At 32.4% G+C, this 17,645-nt stretch overlaps 1 protein-coding gene across 5 annotated transcripts in view; it reads left to right on the top strand.

The window, feature by feature from the left end:
- The window catches only part of LOC145293143 (vacuolar protein sorting-associated protein 18 homolog), a 326,884-nt gene that overhangs the window by 266,498 nt on the left and 42,741 nt on the right, over nt 1-17,645 (top strand). For all 5 annotated transcript variants that reach the window (XM_080139563.1, XM_080139561.1, XM_080139559.1 and 2 more), the window contains 5 exons: nt 140-292; nt 2,239-2,332; nt 2,481-2,554; nt 7,780-7,935; nt 14,270-14,410. In XM_080139563.1, coding sequence (XP_079995689.1) covers nt 140-292; nt 2,239-2,332; nt 2,481-2,554; nt 7,780-7,935; nt 14,270-14,410 — 618 coding nt within the window. The remainder of the gene's footprint in view (nt 1-139; nt 293-2,238; nt 2,333-2,480; nt 2,555-7,779; nt 7,936-14,269; nt 14,411-17,645) is intronic.

Here is a 17,645-nt window from a genome sequence, read left to right as displayed (position 1 = left end):
AATTCCGATTCATATAATATCCTTAAAATTAGATTTATTTAAATTGCTATTAACGTTATATTTTTTGTAGTTTTATCATCTTAACTAAGTATTGCTGATGTATGTATGTGGGTGTGTAAATATTGATTTGCTTTTTTAGGATCGTACCCAAATGACGATGCTTGTTACATGGTTGACTGAAATCTACCTTAATCAGCTTGGTGAGCTCAAAGAGCAAGGATTGGAAAAGACTGATAAATATATGAATTTGCAAGATGACTTTTGCAGATTTTTAAACTTGCCTAAGATAAAAGTGAGTTTTTTTCTTCTATACCACTTTTGAATGAACCTCATTAAATCAAATCCTTGATTCTTTAAAAAGAATAGTCTTGGGCTTTTTATTACAGATCCTTATTTAAAATAGAAAATAATCTTATAAAAATTGTAAGATATTTAAAATATTAACTTCTATACTTATGAATGTATTATTAATCAAGTATATGAGAATTCAGAAAAGGCATAATACAGTTAAGCAATGTTTTTTTTTTTAACCTTTTTTGTTTTTATATTAACAAGGTAAATAATTTTTATTAATTTATGTTGTCGATTCTGTATGAAAATTTAACCCGCAGTTCTAATTCATTACATTTTATCACCATATGTGTTGGCAAATATCTAAATACTGAGTAATATTTTGGGGGATATGCAATGGGAAAATTGAATGGCATACTGGATTGAAATTGAGCAAAAATAGCTGTGAAGGCATAAAGTTAAATAAATTCAAAGATTTTTGTATTCTATAAAAATTTTCAACAAGTTTAACGTTTTTTAATTCATAGTACAACATAGAAATTAACCTTGGACCTATCATTAACTCCCATTTTAGTTTGAATTGAAGATTTTTATATTCTTGTTTAGTGATCCTGAAAATATGAGGAAGCAGTGGCTAGCATGAAGAATCATAGCTTTCTAACTGTTTGTACAATGGTATTCATCAAAGCTTTAAAGAAAAAGGTGTGGCTAGACAGATCTTGGTGAGAGAGTGGCAACTATGAAGAAAGTGCTGAACAAAGATCTTTATTACTAAGAGTCAAAAATAGTCAAGCGAATCACTTTACAAAAGCCAAGAAACTGATTAACAAGGTCAAACATCCAATTGAACAGAGGATGATCTGCTTCTTCTCAGAGCCAATTTTATAATGCTTGACTAGCCTACAGTTTACCTCATATGCCAGATATAAAGACCAAGTTTTCATACACTGTGCTGAGTTTTGGGTGTGTTTCCAGAAAGGGTTATGTTAGGGACTCAGCCTTAATTTAAATGACTACATTGATTGTCCATGTGTTAAACGATGGGTAGCTGCAAAAAGGCTATACATGTGGCAGCAAGCCTTAGCTGGAAAAACCCAGAAGTGGCTATCTGAGAGCTCTCTCTGACTTCATGAACCCCAATATTTACCCATCACTAATTCACTTGATTGCAACCCCATTATATATGGGGTGCAGTTGAGAAAGACCAAGAACAAACTGATTGTCAAAATTCAAGTGTAAGTGAACTGTAAAAGATCCTTTAAGAAAAATACTTTGAATTCAAAGAATATATCACTTATTGATTTGTTTTGTTTTCTCATCTTTTCAAATTTGTCTTAAAATCCTATCATAAGCCATTCTTGAGATTAGAGGATGTTCCCATCTGAATTTACATTTCAAAGAGGAAAATCTGATTTCAAATAAATATAGATTAAAAAGAAAATGCTTCCAAAATAAATTGTATATCTAACTGGCAATGTCACCCAGTGTAACCAATGTTATATTAAATTAAATATTATCTAAGTGTTATCATTAAAAAGCTTAATGGAAAATATATATAATTCCCATCTCTTCAATTCCAAATATATTCTTTACAATTTAATATATCAAATGACATTTAAAAAGATGCCAAATGTGGTTGTAACCTGTGAAATTATTGTTCACAAAATATATTTTTGCATTTAAGAGCTTGAAAAATTTGTAATAAAATTTTTTTTCTACTAATTAAAACGTTTGTTGCATATTTTATATATTACACATGTGAATGTTTTAATAAGTATTGATAAAATAAGTATTTTAAACAAATTCTGATTCCTATTTTCTATAATGCATCACTGGCATATCAAAAAAGTTAGTATCAATGAATCATTATTGTTGTTGTTCGATTTTCTTTATTGCTAATTATTGCATGATGATATTAAATAAGCAAAAATGTTCCCTTAATTTTAGGATTGTGTCAGTAACAACCGACAAGTGATATATGATCTCATCTCAAGTCATGGTGATATTGAAGATTTGATGTACTTTGCAAGACTCATGGAAGGTAAATTGATCTCGCATAGATATACATCAAAAGTGCATGCTGTATGAATAAACATTACACGATGTATGCTATCTTTAACTGAACATTTTAAACATGTTCAATTAGAACTGCTTATTTAAAATTAATCTAAAATTGTTTTTCTTTTTAGATTTTGAACGTGTCATCAACCATTATATTCAGCATGAATATTATTCAAGAGCTTTGGAGGTTCTTACTGAACAGGTAAAATGAAAGCCATTTTTTGGAATTATATCATTTTTTTATATTCAACTGGTGAAATTGTCAATAAGATTGTTTTTAAACCGTTGTTTAACCTAGTGTTTCAGTTTTTCATAAATTATCAGTAAAGATGTTCTAAAGTACGAGCTCATTATCTCACATTTTTTTAAATTTAAATATATTTTCAAACCAAACTGTTCTTCCTTGAAATAGGTTTTTATAAAAAAAGAGAAAAAAAAAGAATCTTCATAATATATATATATATAAAATTAATGTTTATTTTAGAAATATTGTTAATTTCAATGTATACCATTTTCATTTAATGGGTTGAAACTGTTACAGAAAAAAAATTGTCCACCTATTAACAAAACGGTTCTAATAGGGAAATCCATGGTCTAATAAATGGAAATGGAATCCTATCTTTTCTCAGACGACAATTTTATTGTTCCCCCTTGTATGTGTGTGTGTGTATATATATATATATATATATATGTTTTTACATAAGCAGTAATGTGTTAATACTCAGTCATGAGCATGTTTTGGTCTTCTAGTATTTAGTAACTAGAAACCTCTTCAGGCAACTACGATCATTAATAAAAATCCAAAGTCATCTTACAGTAAAAAAAGGCTTTTAGGAAAAAAGGGGGACAGTTGGAGCCAAGTAGGTTGGAGATATATGTTATCTGCAACACATGTCCATTGTGTCTGCCCACTGCCCATCTTAAAATCTAAATGAGCTAGTGTATATTAGACTTTTTTATTATTTTTTCTTTTTATTAGTATTTTGGTATCTTTTTGCGAAGAGAGTAAGATTCACCCAGATTTTATTGACCATTTTCATTACACATCTGTTAGACTCCTAAGGATCGGTTAAGAGAGGAGGAATAAGAGACAAAGGAGGATGGGAGAAGAGGATGGAGATGGAAAGAGGAGAAAAAAATGAAGAGAGAAGGGAAAGGGGGAGCCCATAATTTGTTTAATAGTGGTTGCTTAAAACTATTTCTTGTTTAAACCACTTTTAAAGAATCAAAGCAAGCTCTGTTACAAATTTTTTTTTTTGGGGGGGGGGACTTGTGCAGAATTTGAACCAGACGTAACTAACTGGCCACTTGGCTTTGCTCAAAACATAACGATAACTGCCTGTTTCACCAAGCGTCGCTACTGAAGAACATCTCTATATAAATAAAATGAACTCATTTTTTCCCGTCGGATTTTGACCTTAATAGGATTAAAAATCAAGATATTTCATGCAAATATAATATGCACAAACGGCAGAACAATATCTGAGGTGTGTTATAGGCTTATTATTTCTCAAATTCCTCGATAATCTTAGATTTCTATACTTTTTCTGCTGAGAAGTCACGGCCAAAATCGGTTAAGATCAATGGAAGTGGTAAAATATTTTCTCTCTAATAAATTCCTCCTCCCCCTGCCACCACTTAACACCGTTTGGGGATCGTTCACAAGGAACAGTTGAGAAGAGAACACCGGTTTGGCTTCGTAGTTCGTTCATGTGAAGTTATTTAAAATCACTAAACTAAGCTGCAGTGCTCTGTGGCGTAGTGGTTAGCGTGCTGGACAATTCACATTATATTTTCACGTTCGCGCCGACCTACCGTAGTGGTTTTTTTTTTTTTTTTTTTTTTTTTTCCTAAACAACTGGAATGGACTTTTCTTGGTGGCCGAACTGTTAACGTTGCAGATGTTTTTTTTTTTTTATTTTTTTTTTTTGCCAAACAAAATTGAACAAAATTCATAAGAGAACCAATTTATTTTGTTTTTCATATTTTTTTAACAAGGGTTTTAGAAAAGCACTTTTTATGTGTTTTTCATGTATTATATATATATATATAATACATGAAAAACACATAAAAAGTGCTTTTCTAAAACCCTTGTTAAAAAAATATATATATATATATAATACATGAAAAACACATAAAAAGTGCTTTTCTAAAACCCTTGTTAAAAAAATATGAAAAACAAAATAAATTTGTTCTCTTATGAATTTTGTTCAATTTTGTTTGGCAAAAAAAAAATTAAAAAAAATTGTTTGAAAAGACTTGCTTATTTTTCACTTAAAAAAAAAATTTGTTATAAGAATAAAACGAATTGTTACGGTAGGTAATTTAAAAAAAAATTTTGTTTTATTTTTATTTTTTTTTTTTCTGGTGATTATATTTACATACTAGCAGGGGTACCCGGCGTTGCCCGAGTGTTTGTTTCCGGGACGGGGGGGGGGGGGGGTTTAAAAAATGTTATGGTAGGTAAGTAGGAAGGATCAAACCCGGAGTCATGAGTAAAAGTAGGAAAATAAAGTGTGAAAAAAAAAAAACATATATATATATATATATATATATATATATTTTTTTTTTTTCTTTAAATTTGTAACTAAAGTAAAGTAAACTTTAAAAAATTGTTTTTCTTTTCATGAACAGTTTTTTTCCTGTGGAGCTAGTCAACCGATATTTAAAATTTAAGTTAAATTAAGACAGCCGGGATCTTCCCTTACGATTAGGTAGACTTTTCTACAGTTGCATCAGACAATGTCAAAATGGCATGAAAAGAAACAGAGGATGTGGAAGAAACTTCACCAACCGGGTAGTTTTCTGATATATGGTTTAAGATGGAAACAAACAGATCATTACCAAATTTCTGTCTTCACCTAATCTTGAAAAGATAACTGTTGAGAAGCTCCTGGCGTTTGCAACTGATTGTTGACCCAAGATGTAGATATTCATCTTATAAAAAAATTGTTAGGAATGGCCATTTGAGGGGGTGTTGTTTACTTAATTTAATGATTTCTTATTTCTTCCAATATTTTCCTCAAGGTGCGTCTGCTCCTTTGCCATGCATTGATTGGCATCTTACATCAGATTACAGTCAACCCCTAGCGCATGACGTCATGTTCCAAGCAAACCAAAGTGGCCAGTTAGCTACGTCTGGTTTAAATTCTGCACAAGTACCTTTCTTTTAAAGAATCAAATCAAGCTTTATTACAAATTTTTTTTTTATTTTAAAGAATCAAACCAAGCTTTATTACAAATTTTTTTTTTTATTTTAAAGAATCAAACCAAGCTTTATTACAAATTTTTATTTTTATTTTAAAGAATCAAACCAAGCTTTATTACAAATTTTTTTTTTCATTTTAAAGAATCAAACCAAGCTTTATTACAAATTTTTTTTTTCATTTTAAAGAATCAAACCAAGCTTTATTACAAATTTTTTTTTTAAAGAATCAAATCAAACTTTATTACAAATTTTTTTTTATTTTAAAGAATCAAACCAAACTTTATTACAAATTTATTTTTTTTATTTTAAAGAATCAAATCAAGCTTTATTACAATTTTTTTTTTATTTTAAAGAATCAAACCAAGCTTTATTACAAATTTTTTTTTTATTTTAAAGAATCAAACCAAGCTTTATTACAAATTTATTTTTTTTATTTTAAAGAATCAAATCAAACTTTATTACAAATTTAGTTTTTTTTTTTAAAGAATCAAACCAAGCTTTATTACAAATTTATTTTTTTATTTTAAAGAATCAAATCAAACTTTATTACAAATTTATTTTTTTTATTTTAAAGAATCAAACCAAGCTTTATTACAAATTTATTTTTTTTATTTTAAAGAATCAAATCAAACTTTATTAAAAATTTATTTTTTTATTTTAAAGAATCAAATCAAACTTTATTACAAATTTATTTTTTTTATTTTAAAGAATCAAACCAAGCTTTATTACAAATTTATTTTTTTATTTTAAAGAATCAAACCAAGCTTTATTACAAATTTATTTTTTTTATTTTAAAGAATCAAACCAAGCTTTATTACAAATTTATTTTTTTTATTTTAAAGAATCAAATCAAACTTTATTACAAATTTATTTTTTTATTTTAAAGAATCAAATCAAACTTTATTACAAATTTATTTTTTTATTTTAAAGAATCAAACCAAGCTTTATTACAAATTTATTTTTTTTATTTTAAAGAATCAAATCAAACTTTATTACAAATTTATTTTTTTTATTTTAAAGAATCAAATCAAACTTTATTACAAATTTATTTTTTTATTTTAAAGAATCAAACCAAGCTTTATTACAAATTTATTTTTTTTATTTTAAAGAATCAAATCAAACTTTATTACAAATTTATTTTTTTTATTTTAAAGAATCAAATCAAGCTTTATTACAAATTTATTTTTTTATTTTAAAGAATCAAATCAAACTTTATTACAAATTTATTTTTTTATTTTAAAGAATCAAATCAAGCTTTATTACAAATTTATTTTTTTATTTTAAAGAATCAAATCAAACTTTATTACAAATTTATTTTTTTATTTTAAAGAATCAAATCAAACTTTATTACAAATTTATTTTTTTTATTTTAAAGAATCAAATCAAGCTTTATTACAAATTTATTTTTTTATTTTAAAGAATCAAGCCAAGCTTTATTACAAATTTATTTTTTTTATTTTAAAGAATCAAATCAAACTTTATTACAAATTTATTTTTTTATTTTAAAGAATCAAATCAAACTTTATTACAAATTTATTTTTTTATTTTAAAAAATCAAGCCAAGCTTTATTACAAATTTATTTTTTTTATTTTAAAGAATCAAATCAAACTTTATTACAAATTTATTTTTTTTATTTTAAAGAATCAAATCAAACTTTATTACAAATTTATTTTTTTTATTTTAAAGAATCAAATCAAGCTTTATTACAAATTTTTTTTTTTTTCATTTTAAAGAATCAAACCAAGCTTTATTACAAATTTTTTTTTTATTTTAAAGAATCAAACCAAGCTTTATTACAAATTTTTTTTTTATTTTAAAGAATCAAATCAAACTTTATTACAAATTTTTTTTTATTTTAAAGAATCAAATCAAACTTTATTACAAATTTATTTTTTTATTTTAAAGAATCAAACCAAGCTTTATTACAAATTTATTTTTTTTATTTTAAAGAATCAAATCAAACTTTATTACAAATTTATTTTTTTATTTTAAAGAATCAAATCAAACTTTATTACAAATTTATTTTTTTTATTTTAAAGAATCAAATTAAACTCTATTACAAGTTTTTTTTCTTTTAAACGATCAAATCGAGCTCTATTACAAATTTTTTTTTCTTTCTTTTAAAGGATCAAATCGAGCTCTATTACAAATTTTTTTTTTCTTTCTTTTAAAGGATCAAATCGAGCTCTATTACAAATTTTTTTTCTTTCTTTTAAAGGATCAAATCGAGCTCTATTACAAATTTTCCCCCGTTCTTATGCAACACATTCCTCATGACACAGTAAATGCATGGAAAAAGCAAAGAGATAGACTTGAGGCCAAAAGACTCATTCCTTCTTTGGTGCAATACAATAGCAAGAAGCACCATCAACATGTAAGTAAACATTTTTATATTTCATTCCAGAGAAAATTGAAATCAATAAAAACTCTTTCATTCTTGTTCTGGGGTAACTGACACCCCTATTCCTGTCTTCACATGGACTCTCCCATCGCTGTGAAAGGCAGCCATTTTGGACTCTCTAATCCGAGATTCCATGCCAGCCTAATCGTTGACATGACTTTACAGACTCTCCTGTTTGATATTGTGAACCCCTAAAATAAGGCCACAACATCTGGCGACGTAGGAATGAAAAAACCTCACAAGGACCCTTTCCTTTGGACTAATAATCAAAAACGTCTATTTTCCTATTTTTCAATTTTTTTACCAGCTTTGAAAAGTTCAACAAGTTTACTTCTTTTTTTTCAACAACAAGAAAAAAAAAAAAGAAAGTTATCGCCAAACCAAAACTGTGAGTAGAAAAAATATATATTGCTGTCCTAATCAATTTCTTGTTTTAAAACGAAATAGATTACATTCTATGCTGGAAAAAAAAAAGTTATTGGTGAACTTGAATTTACACTTTTGTATTTTTGAACACACGTGTGGTTAGCTGGCAAGCAACCATTTTTTTCTCTGTTACGGTGAACGAGAAAAATAAAAACAGAAACAGAAAAGTCATTAAACCGACTCTACATAGGACACGTGCATCTAACTCACAATTATTTATTGAAACAAGTTCTACCAACGTGCCAATGTGGATATGTACTGACCATAAAAGCATATTCGAGGATTGTAAAAATACAACTCTATAAAAGGAAAATATTTTAGCAACAACAACGACAAAAGGAAATTAGAAAAATACTGAAAGTCGAAACTAAAAAAGTTTATGGACTTCAAACAAAAAAAAAAAGGAAAAAAACGGTAACTTTAAAAGATTTTTTTTTTTCTTTTCTCTCTCTGATATTTCTTAAATACTTTTGATGTTGGCAAAATTCTCTGACTTCAACAAATAGTACAGTTATTCACTATTTTTTTTTTTTTTTCCTTTCATGGAAATTAAACAAAAACTTTTTAAGTGTCTTATTACATTTTCTGCTAAGATACAACACGGAACTTTTTTTTTCTTTTCCTTCTGTCTCTCCTCATGTGTGAATATTTATTTCATATATCATCTTCATAAAATTGTTTTTTTTCTTGGTGAAATTTCTCAGACCTAGAAATTCGGAGACTAGTTATTTTTCAACATGGAAGAACTTTCAAAATAAATAGCTGCTATGATACGGTTGCAGCAAACTCAGTTCAAAAGCAAAGAGAAGAAGAAAGAAAGCAAATGGAGGAGGAAAAACGACAAAGAGAAGCAGAAAGGTTCGAAGAAAGAGAAGAAAGAAAATGAAGAGAAGAAGAAAGAGAAGAAGAAAGAAAACAATTTAATGCCCAAATACTTGAAATGCAAGAACAAGCAAAGAGAAAGTTGGAAATATTATCTAAGGTTATATCTAAAAAAGACAGTAGAGAGTCAGACAAGGACGTTTTTTCCCAAACTGCAATCTGGTCAGCGTTGGAAACTTTTCAGTACCGGCCTGATGAAGAATTAACTTTTGAAGCCTATTTCCGCAGATTCGGCGACGTGTTCAGAATTGATTGTAAAACTTGGAGCGAGCAGATGAAGGTTCGTCTCTTACTACAAAAATTGGGAGCCATGGAACATAGTAAGTTCGTGGACTATATACTGCCAAAACAGACGAACGAATTGTAATTTTACGAGGCTGTAAAATCCTTAATGGAGTTATACTGCTCGAAAACTAGTTTATTCCATAAGAGATGGAAATGTATAAACCTGACTCGCAAAGAAGACCAAGACTACACAACATTTGCGTCAGTCGTGAACAGGCATTGTGATAATTTTAAATTATCTTCGTTAACGGCCGACAATTTCAAGGTCTTGATTTTTATTCAAGGTTTAGTCTCAACCAAGGACGCTGAAATCAGACGCAGGGCATTGAACACACTCGAAAAGGAACCGGACATTACCCTTCAAAAATTGGCTGAGGAATGCCAAAGAATTATTTCTGAGAAACAGGACTCCAGAAATATAGAAGAGACAAATGTATCGTACATCAAGAAAGTGCAAAATAAAAAACTGTTCTTCCCAAAAAGTCAAGTGAAAACCAAACGCAATACTCAGGAAACATACCAAAATAAGCCTGATTTACCACGTTACCCATGCCAAGGATGTGGAGAACTCCACTGGCAGAAAGATTGTTCTTATCGGTCCCGTAAATGCGATCTATGCAGACACAATGGCCACAAAGCCTCGCATTGCAGAGTAAAAGGACCTCGCAAGAGTTACGTCAAAACGACGAGAATTCTAGGGAAAGATGACAATGTATGGAAGTACGTAATAGTCAAAATCGGGTACAAAAACGTAAAGCTTCAACTTGACAGTGACTCAGATTTGTCCATAATAAACTATAATACTTGGTGTAAAATTGGCAAACCAAAAATGAGACAAACCAACGGAGTGGCTCACTCGGTAACGGGAGAACGCATTAGGTTTGAAGGCGAAGTCACTACAAATGTAACATTGAAGGGCAAAACTTTAACACTAAAAATGTTTGTGTTAAAGAAATCAAATAATCTTTTCGCAACAGACTGGATTCAACAATTTGAACTCTGGGACTCGCCCATGGGCGATTTTTGTCAGAAAATAGACAGCCCTACAGCCGAAGCAAAAAAACTTAAGGAAGACTTGATGGAGTCATTTCCTAATGTTTTTTCGGGCAAATTAGGCTGCTGCACAAAAATGAAGGCGAAGTTCAAATTAAAAGATAACATCACCCCGGTTTTTAAAAAGAAATGCAGCATACCATTTGCCTCCATACAAAAAATTGACGAGGAGCTAGATAGACTCGTCAAGGCAGGAATACTGACCCAAGTCGACTACAGTGAGTGGGCTGCCCCCACTGTATACATAAAGAAAAAATCAATGGATATTAGAGTCTGCACAGACTTCTCGACAGGGTTGAATGCAGCACTAAGGGATCACCACTACCCGCTACCTAGCCCCGAGGAAGTATTTACGAAACTCAATGGAGGAAAAATTTTCTCAAAACTAGATTTAAGCGAAGCATACCTACAAATTCCCGTGGAAGAAGAAAGCTCCAGACTCTTGTGTATTACCACCCACAGGGGACTGTTTAAGTTTAATAGGTTAGCTTTCGGGATCAAGGTCGCCCCGGCTATCTTTCAGCAAATAATCAACACTATGTTGAGCGGCTTTGATTTTTCTATAGGATACCTAGATGACATTCTAGTAAAAAGTGAATCTATAGAAGAACATAAAAGACATGTTTTTCAGGTATTTGAAAAAATAAGTGAGTATGGCTTCACACTGAAAGACACCAAATGCGAATTTTTTCTCAACCAAATTAAATACCTTGGTCAGATAATAGACAAGAACGGTAGACGGCCCGATCCTGAAAGGTCCACAGCGATAAGAAATATGCCTGAGCCACATGACTTAACAACTTTGCAAAGTTTCTTAGGCTTAGCCAACTATTATCAAGCTTTTATTCCAAACCTGCATACTTTACGTGCACCCCTAAACGAGCTACTTAGGAAGGACAAAGTTTGGGATTGGACCACAGAATGCCAGACTGCATTCGAAAAGCTAAAAAACGTGCTCACATCAGAACTGTTCCTGACCCATTATAATCCGAAACTGGACATAATCGTCGCTAGTGACGCTAGCGCATATGGAATCGGCACATGCATCCTACATAAAATGCCTGATGGTTCAACGAAACCGATAGCACATGCGTCTAGAACCCTACTACCAGCGGAAAAGAATTATTCCCAAATAGAGAAAGAATCTCTAAGTATTATTTTCGCTGTGACTAAATTCAATAGATTTTTACATGGAAGACATTTTAAGCTTCAAACGGACCATAAGCCGCTCATCGCTATCTTTGGTTCAAGAAAAGGATTGCCTACACATGGCAAACAGACTGCAAAGATGGGGAACAATCCTACTCAATTACGACTTCGAAATGGAGTTTCTACCATCAAAGAAGGTAGGACATGCTGACAGCCTATCCCGGTTAATACCAAAAACTGGAGAACCGCTTGAGGATTCTGTTATCGCATCACTCCAATCAGAGAAGGACTACAGTTTGATTCTATGTAACACAGTGAAAGAACTTCTGGTTACCCTAGACGACATAAGAAAAGAAGCCGAGAGTGACGATTTTATAAAAGAAACAAAAGCAAAACTGGAATCGGATGAACAAGTAGCAGAAGCTTTCTCAGTGTGCGACCAGGTTCTACTATACAGAGATAGAGTAGTTATTCCAGCGACTCTACATAAAAAAAATCCTCAAGGATTTTTACACAGGACACCCTGGCGCCACCAGAATGAAGAGCCTCATGCGTTCATACATGTACTGGAAAAGCATGGACAAGGACATTGAAGAAAAAGTGAAATCATGCAGAGGATGTGCTCTAGCTGCGAAAGCACCACCTATTCAATTCAGTTCATGGCCCAAAGCTGACTATCCATGGTCACGAATACATGTGGATTATGCAGGACCACTTGATGGACACTACTACCTTATAATAGTGGACAGTTTTTCCAAGTGGCCCGAAGTCTTTAGATGTAAGAGCCCAACTACGGACTTCACCATAAAAACTCTTCATGAGTTATTTGCACGATTCGGAGTGGTCGACTGTTTAGTGTCAGATAACGGCACTCAGTTTACGTCCGGGGACTTTAAAGAGTTCATTAAAGAGTGGACCACATTACAACTTGACATACCACCCCAGGTCAAACGGCCAGGCGGAAAGATTTGTGGACACACTGAAGAGAGCTTTGAAGAAGGCTAAGGACACGCCATCCGAAAAAGCCCTACAACAATTTCTTCAGGTGTACCGCATAACGCCCAACGAAAACACACCATCCCAGATGTCTCCAGCGGAAGTAATGTTTGCAAGGAAAATACGGCCAGTTTTTGATAAGTTATTACCAAAGCAGGTAAAACACACCAAGCTGATGATACCCAAGAAGAACTACATGCTGGGAGAAAAGATATTTTTCCAAATGCATAAAGGTAATAGTACCTTCTGGGGGCGGGGAACGATCATTAACAGGATCGGTCGTATGGTCTATATGGTGGAAGGACCACACTCCACACATAAGAAACACTTAAACCAAATTCGCAAACGCACTTCAGACGAGCCAAGTGAAATTCCATCTGAAGAAGAGACGATGGACCTCCTATATGAGGCATTTGATCTGGAACCCCCTCAAACCAGTACAGAAATACGTCGTTCCACGAGAAAAAGGAAGCTGACAGACCCCGTGGAAGTCAACCCTAAGAGAAAAAATTATATTTCAGGGAAATAAATCTTCGGAGGGGGGTATTCTGGGGTAACTGACACCCCTATTCCTGTCTTCACATGGACTCTCCCATCGCTGTGAAAGGCAGCCATTTTGGACTCTCTAATCAGAGATTCCATGCCAGCCTAATCGTTGACATGACTTTACAGACTCTCCTGTTTGATATTGTGAACCCCTAAAATAAGGCCACAACAATTCTTGAGACATTTATAAAAATTGACATTTAGCAAAACTCCCAATCATATTATTTATATGCTGACCTCACTCAAGTAGGATTTGCAAGGATTTTTACGTCCAGATTTGTTTTATTGCACGAGCTACACTCTGGCCAACAATTCACACCATCTGTTGTTAAAGAAGTTCAAATGTTATCTATATATCAACTTCTGAAATATTTCTTCGCCAAAACTAAATCTGTTCAAATTTTAAAATTTATTTGAGATGAGAAAGATTTCAGATGAAATAAATATTCACAGTTTTTTTCCTAATCATTCAAATTCATTGAATTCAGCTTTCATTTCATAGTAAAACACAGACTCTGTATCATTAGTTTTTTTTGTAATGTCTGCTATACTTTAGATTTTTTTCTTATAATTTCATCTTCTTAGCATTAATTACAATCCAAAGATTTAGCTTTGAGCAGATAAAAGTACCTGTGCCATTCACACCAACTGTTTCATCTTAAATTATGAAAAAGTTGATAGAATGGCAGAATGTCAAGTGTTCTACTTTTGAAACTTGTTGGTATTGCCTAAGTGCCCCACACAGGATGTGTCAGAAGAATTGTTTAATGTTTTTAATGGCCTTGAAAAAATTTACAATTCCTCAGTTTCTTCAATCCAATTGGGAGATGACAGAAGTAGAAGAAATGTTGTTTGCATCAATTCTTATTAAGATATGTTGTGTTGATTTTGCATGCTTTTTTTTTAATAACAGTTTTTAATAATCAGCTTCATCTTGAATAAATTTGACTAATCTATTTATTTCCTGTAGAGCAATGAAGCAATACGTTACCTTAAGTTCTGTGTGGAGGAACTGAATGTGAAGGACTGTTCCATCCATAATTATCTGCTGTCACTTTATGCTAGAACAAACCCTGACCACCTCATGGCTTATTTAGAAGTACAAGGGCAGGTGAGCAAAATCTTTTTCACAATTGCTGCTTATGCTTATAAGAATTCTTCTTCTTTTTTTTTTTTTTTTTTTTTTTTCAGGTTCCAGAAAAATATCAAATTTATTTTTAACAAAAGGAAAAAAATATATAAATAATTCTTCTCTATTTTATTTATTTTGTGAACAATAACTATGTTGTGTTTTTTTTTATTATCAAATTATTTTTTTACTATTCTAAAATATTATTTTGAAAGTTACATTTATTTATGTTATTATTTATGTTATTATTTATTATTGTTTATGTTATTGTTTGTTATTGTTTATGTTATCATTTATTATTGTTTATGTTATTGTTTGTTATTGTTTATGTTATTGTTTGTTGTTGTTTATATTATTGTTTATTCATTAATTATTAATTGATGCTATATCCAATGTATTCTTTTTCAACATAGAGCGTAGGGACCGTTCCAATATAAATATTTAGAAACTGTCCCAGTCAGCTATCGATGTTTGGGATTTTGCTATACTTTGTTTTATTTTTATTGAACCGAGTGATCAGAAAATCCTAGCAGAGTACAGACTAGGACATGTTGTTAGAAAAAGATCTAAAAGACTTGCAAATTGTCCATCAGCATCAGGTATGCGAGTGGGTTCATTACTATCTGAGTTAGATCATAAGCAAGGGAGAAATCATGACAAAATCTCCCTTTGTCATCTGTTTTAAGTGAACTAGTCATTCAATATTGTGAATATTAAAATTTCCACAGAGATGATGGCTGAAGGATAAGCAGACAGAGTATGATCAATTTTCTTAGCGATAATCCCCGAGATACTTACTTCATCATTGTGGGGACAGTAGAGTGCAAATGTAAATGCTGTGCTACTTTAAAGTACATTTAGGGATATTTGGGGTCTTCTTTGGAAATGTCCCTGCCACAGAGGAAGGTAATGAAGAAGGAAGACTCTGAAAAGGAAACTGGTCGGGTTATAAGCTGGAAGCGAGAAGGCATGCAAGCATGAACTTAACACCAACTTATACCTAACACACTAGACACATCACATCCCCCTGCCGGATTAAGAATCCAAACGCACACATAATTTCATATAGTGAATCTATCGACAAGAGTTTTTTCTCAAGAGCAATAGTTCTTGACATATGAAAGGCATTTGATAGGGTTTTCCTCACAAGATTTTCAGTTATAGAATATTTAGAAATGTCTTCTCAACCATCGAATCTTTTCTCTCCGATAAGTTTTTTACAAGTAGTCATTAACAGGCAGAAGTCCAAAGGTTTAAGTATTGATGCTGGCATGCCTCTAATCTATCCTGGACCCAACTCTCTTTCTTATTTTCATTAACGATTTCCCAAATCATATTCTAAGTTCATTCATTGACATATATGCAGATAACACAACGACCAACATCTCTCTTTTTTCCCCATTGCACCTTGTGGTGCAATGGCTGGTTAATTTTAATGCACCCAAATCCAAGCTTTTATCTTTTCACTACCAATGCTCTGATCCCCACTTGGCATGAATGGTTCTCATTTAAAAGAGTCTCCTTATTTTGATAAGCTTCTGGATCTGATCTTCACTAGAAGATTTATGGTTGCATCATTCTCATGCTCCAGAAGGTATCTAACTCCTGGCACAATCCTCTATCTGTATAAGAGCCAGATGCATCCTGAAATGGAGTATTGTTGCACAGAAGAGATGTTGCGAACCTATCTCTGCTCTATCAATATTTTCATCGCAAGTGCTCATCTAAGCTTCAATCTATGGTTCTTTATTGTCAAACTTTCACAAAAAAAATCACTCATTTTGCTACAACAACTATCAACAATTTCCCCCACTCTTTCTTATTTGTGCCTACTTGGTTTTTGTTATTTCATTGCAAAGGCAAAGCTTAATCATGTTCTGCAAAATAAATAAACATAAACAACATTCCCCCATCCCTACCCACTTCCTTTCTTCCCCCCCCCTTTTCTGACCCAGTCAGTAGGGCATCAGAATATGCTGACTGTCCTCCCACAGAAAGTAAAAGTCCCTCAATCGTGATGTTTTGGGATGGGATCCTGGTGGGTGAGCAGACCTTGACCTAGTTACAAAGAGGACATGGCCGTGCAACACCCCACTTTGGCCCCTACCTGGGCTGGGCAGTTGAAGAGGCCCAATCTGATCAATCGGCTGGCCATGTGAAGCCCTAATTCAGAAGTCCAAATCAACATTCATATAAACACACAAGTATCACAGAACAATATTCTCCCAACTACTGAATTAGAAGGTGGCAGCTCTAGGGTCAATCGATTTGAAGAAATTGTTGTACTCTCCCGACTTTTCCTACTATTTTCTTGGGTAGTGAAACAAGAAGGAAGAACCTGCTCGTGGACCTCTTCAAATACAAGTATACCGCCATTTGTAGGGTCGATCTTTGGGACAAATTTCAATTTGGTAGTAAGCCCTAGACAAATCAATCATACTAAAAATATGATACTGGGCAATTTGGTTTATGAGATCCTCAATCCGAGGCAAAGGGTACGCGTCAAGTAGGGTGAAACGGTTAATAGTTTGGGAAAAATCAACCACCAGTCGTTTCTTTCTATTAGGCAACGAAGTTACGACAATTTGAGGATGCCACGGTGAATAGCTGGTTTCAATGACATCGTCCTTAAGCAGTTGAAGAATTTCCTTTTCAATAAATCAGGCATCCTCCGCACGGTAGTTTCGGGATTTTGTAGCAATGGGTCTGCAATAAGGGGTCAGGTTTTGGAACAATTTTACAGGGGCACAACTGATCTTGGTTAGCGCGCAGATTTTTAAGGCATCCTGAGATCCACCAAAAGAAATAGTAACACCCTGGTGTAGTTTCCAAAACGGCACCCTGAGTATAATTTCCATACAGGAGTCAGGAAGCACAATAAGGTTAATCCCTTTATATTTGCAACCATTGAAGAAAATGTTCTCGGTGCAATATTCAGACAGTTTAAGGGAAACGGCAGATGATGCCATAGAAATTACGGAGTTCCGTTTTAAAGTGGGCAGTCTCATTGTTTTGACAATGCAGGCACTGATAAAATTATCAGAACTGCTGGTGTCTATAAGGGCAATTAACCTTTTTCCTTTTAACTCCACAGGTTCGGTGATAGGAGGGCAACTATCACCATCTTTAGCGCAGGCCCCTATGATAGCAGAAGAAGAACGTGAAGGTGTCGTTAGAGTAGAACGGCAAACTTTAGAAAAATGCCCGAGTTTACCAC

Source organism: Euprymna scolopes, chromosome 14 (genome assembly GCF_053919585.1).
Source record: "Euprymna scolopes isolate OS-2025 chromosome 14, ASM5391958v1, whole genome shotgun sequence".
Classification (NCBI taxonomy): Eukaryota; Metazoa; Mollusca; class Cephalopoda; order Sepiida; family Sepiolidae; genus Euprymna; species Euprymna scolopes.
The sequence above is the reverse complement of the archived record's forward strand: the minus strand, read 5'-3'. Positions and strand labels throughout refer to the sequence as shown.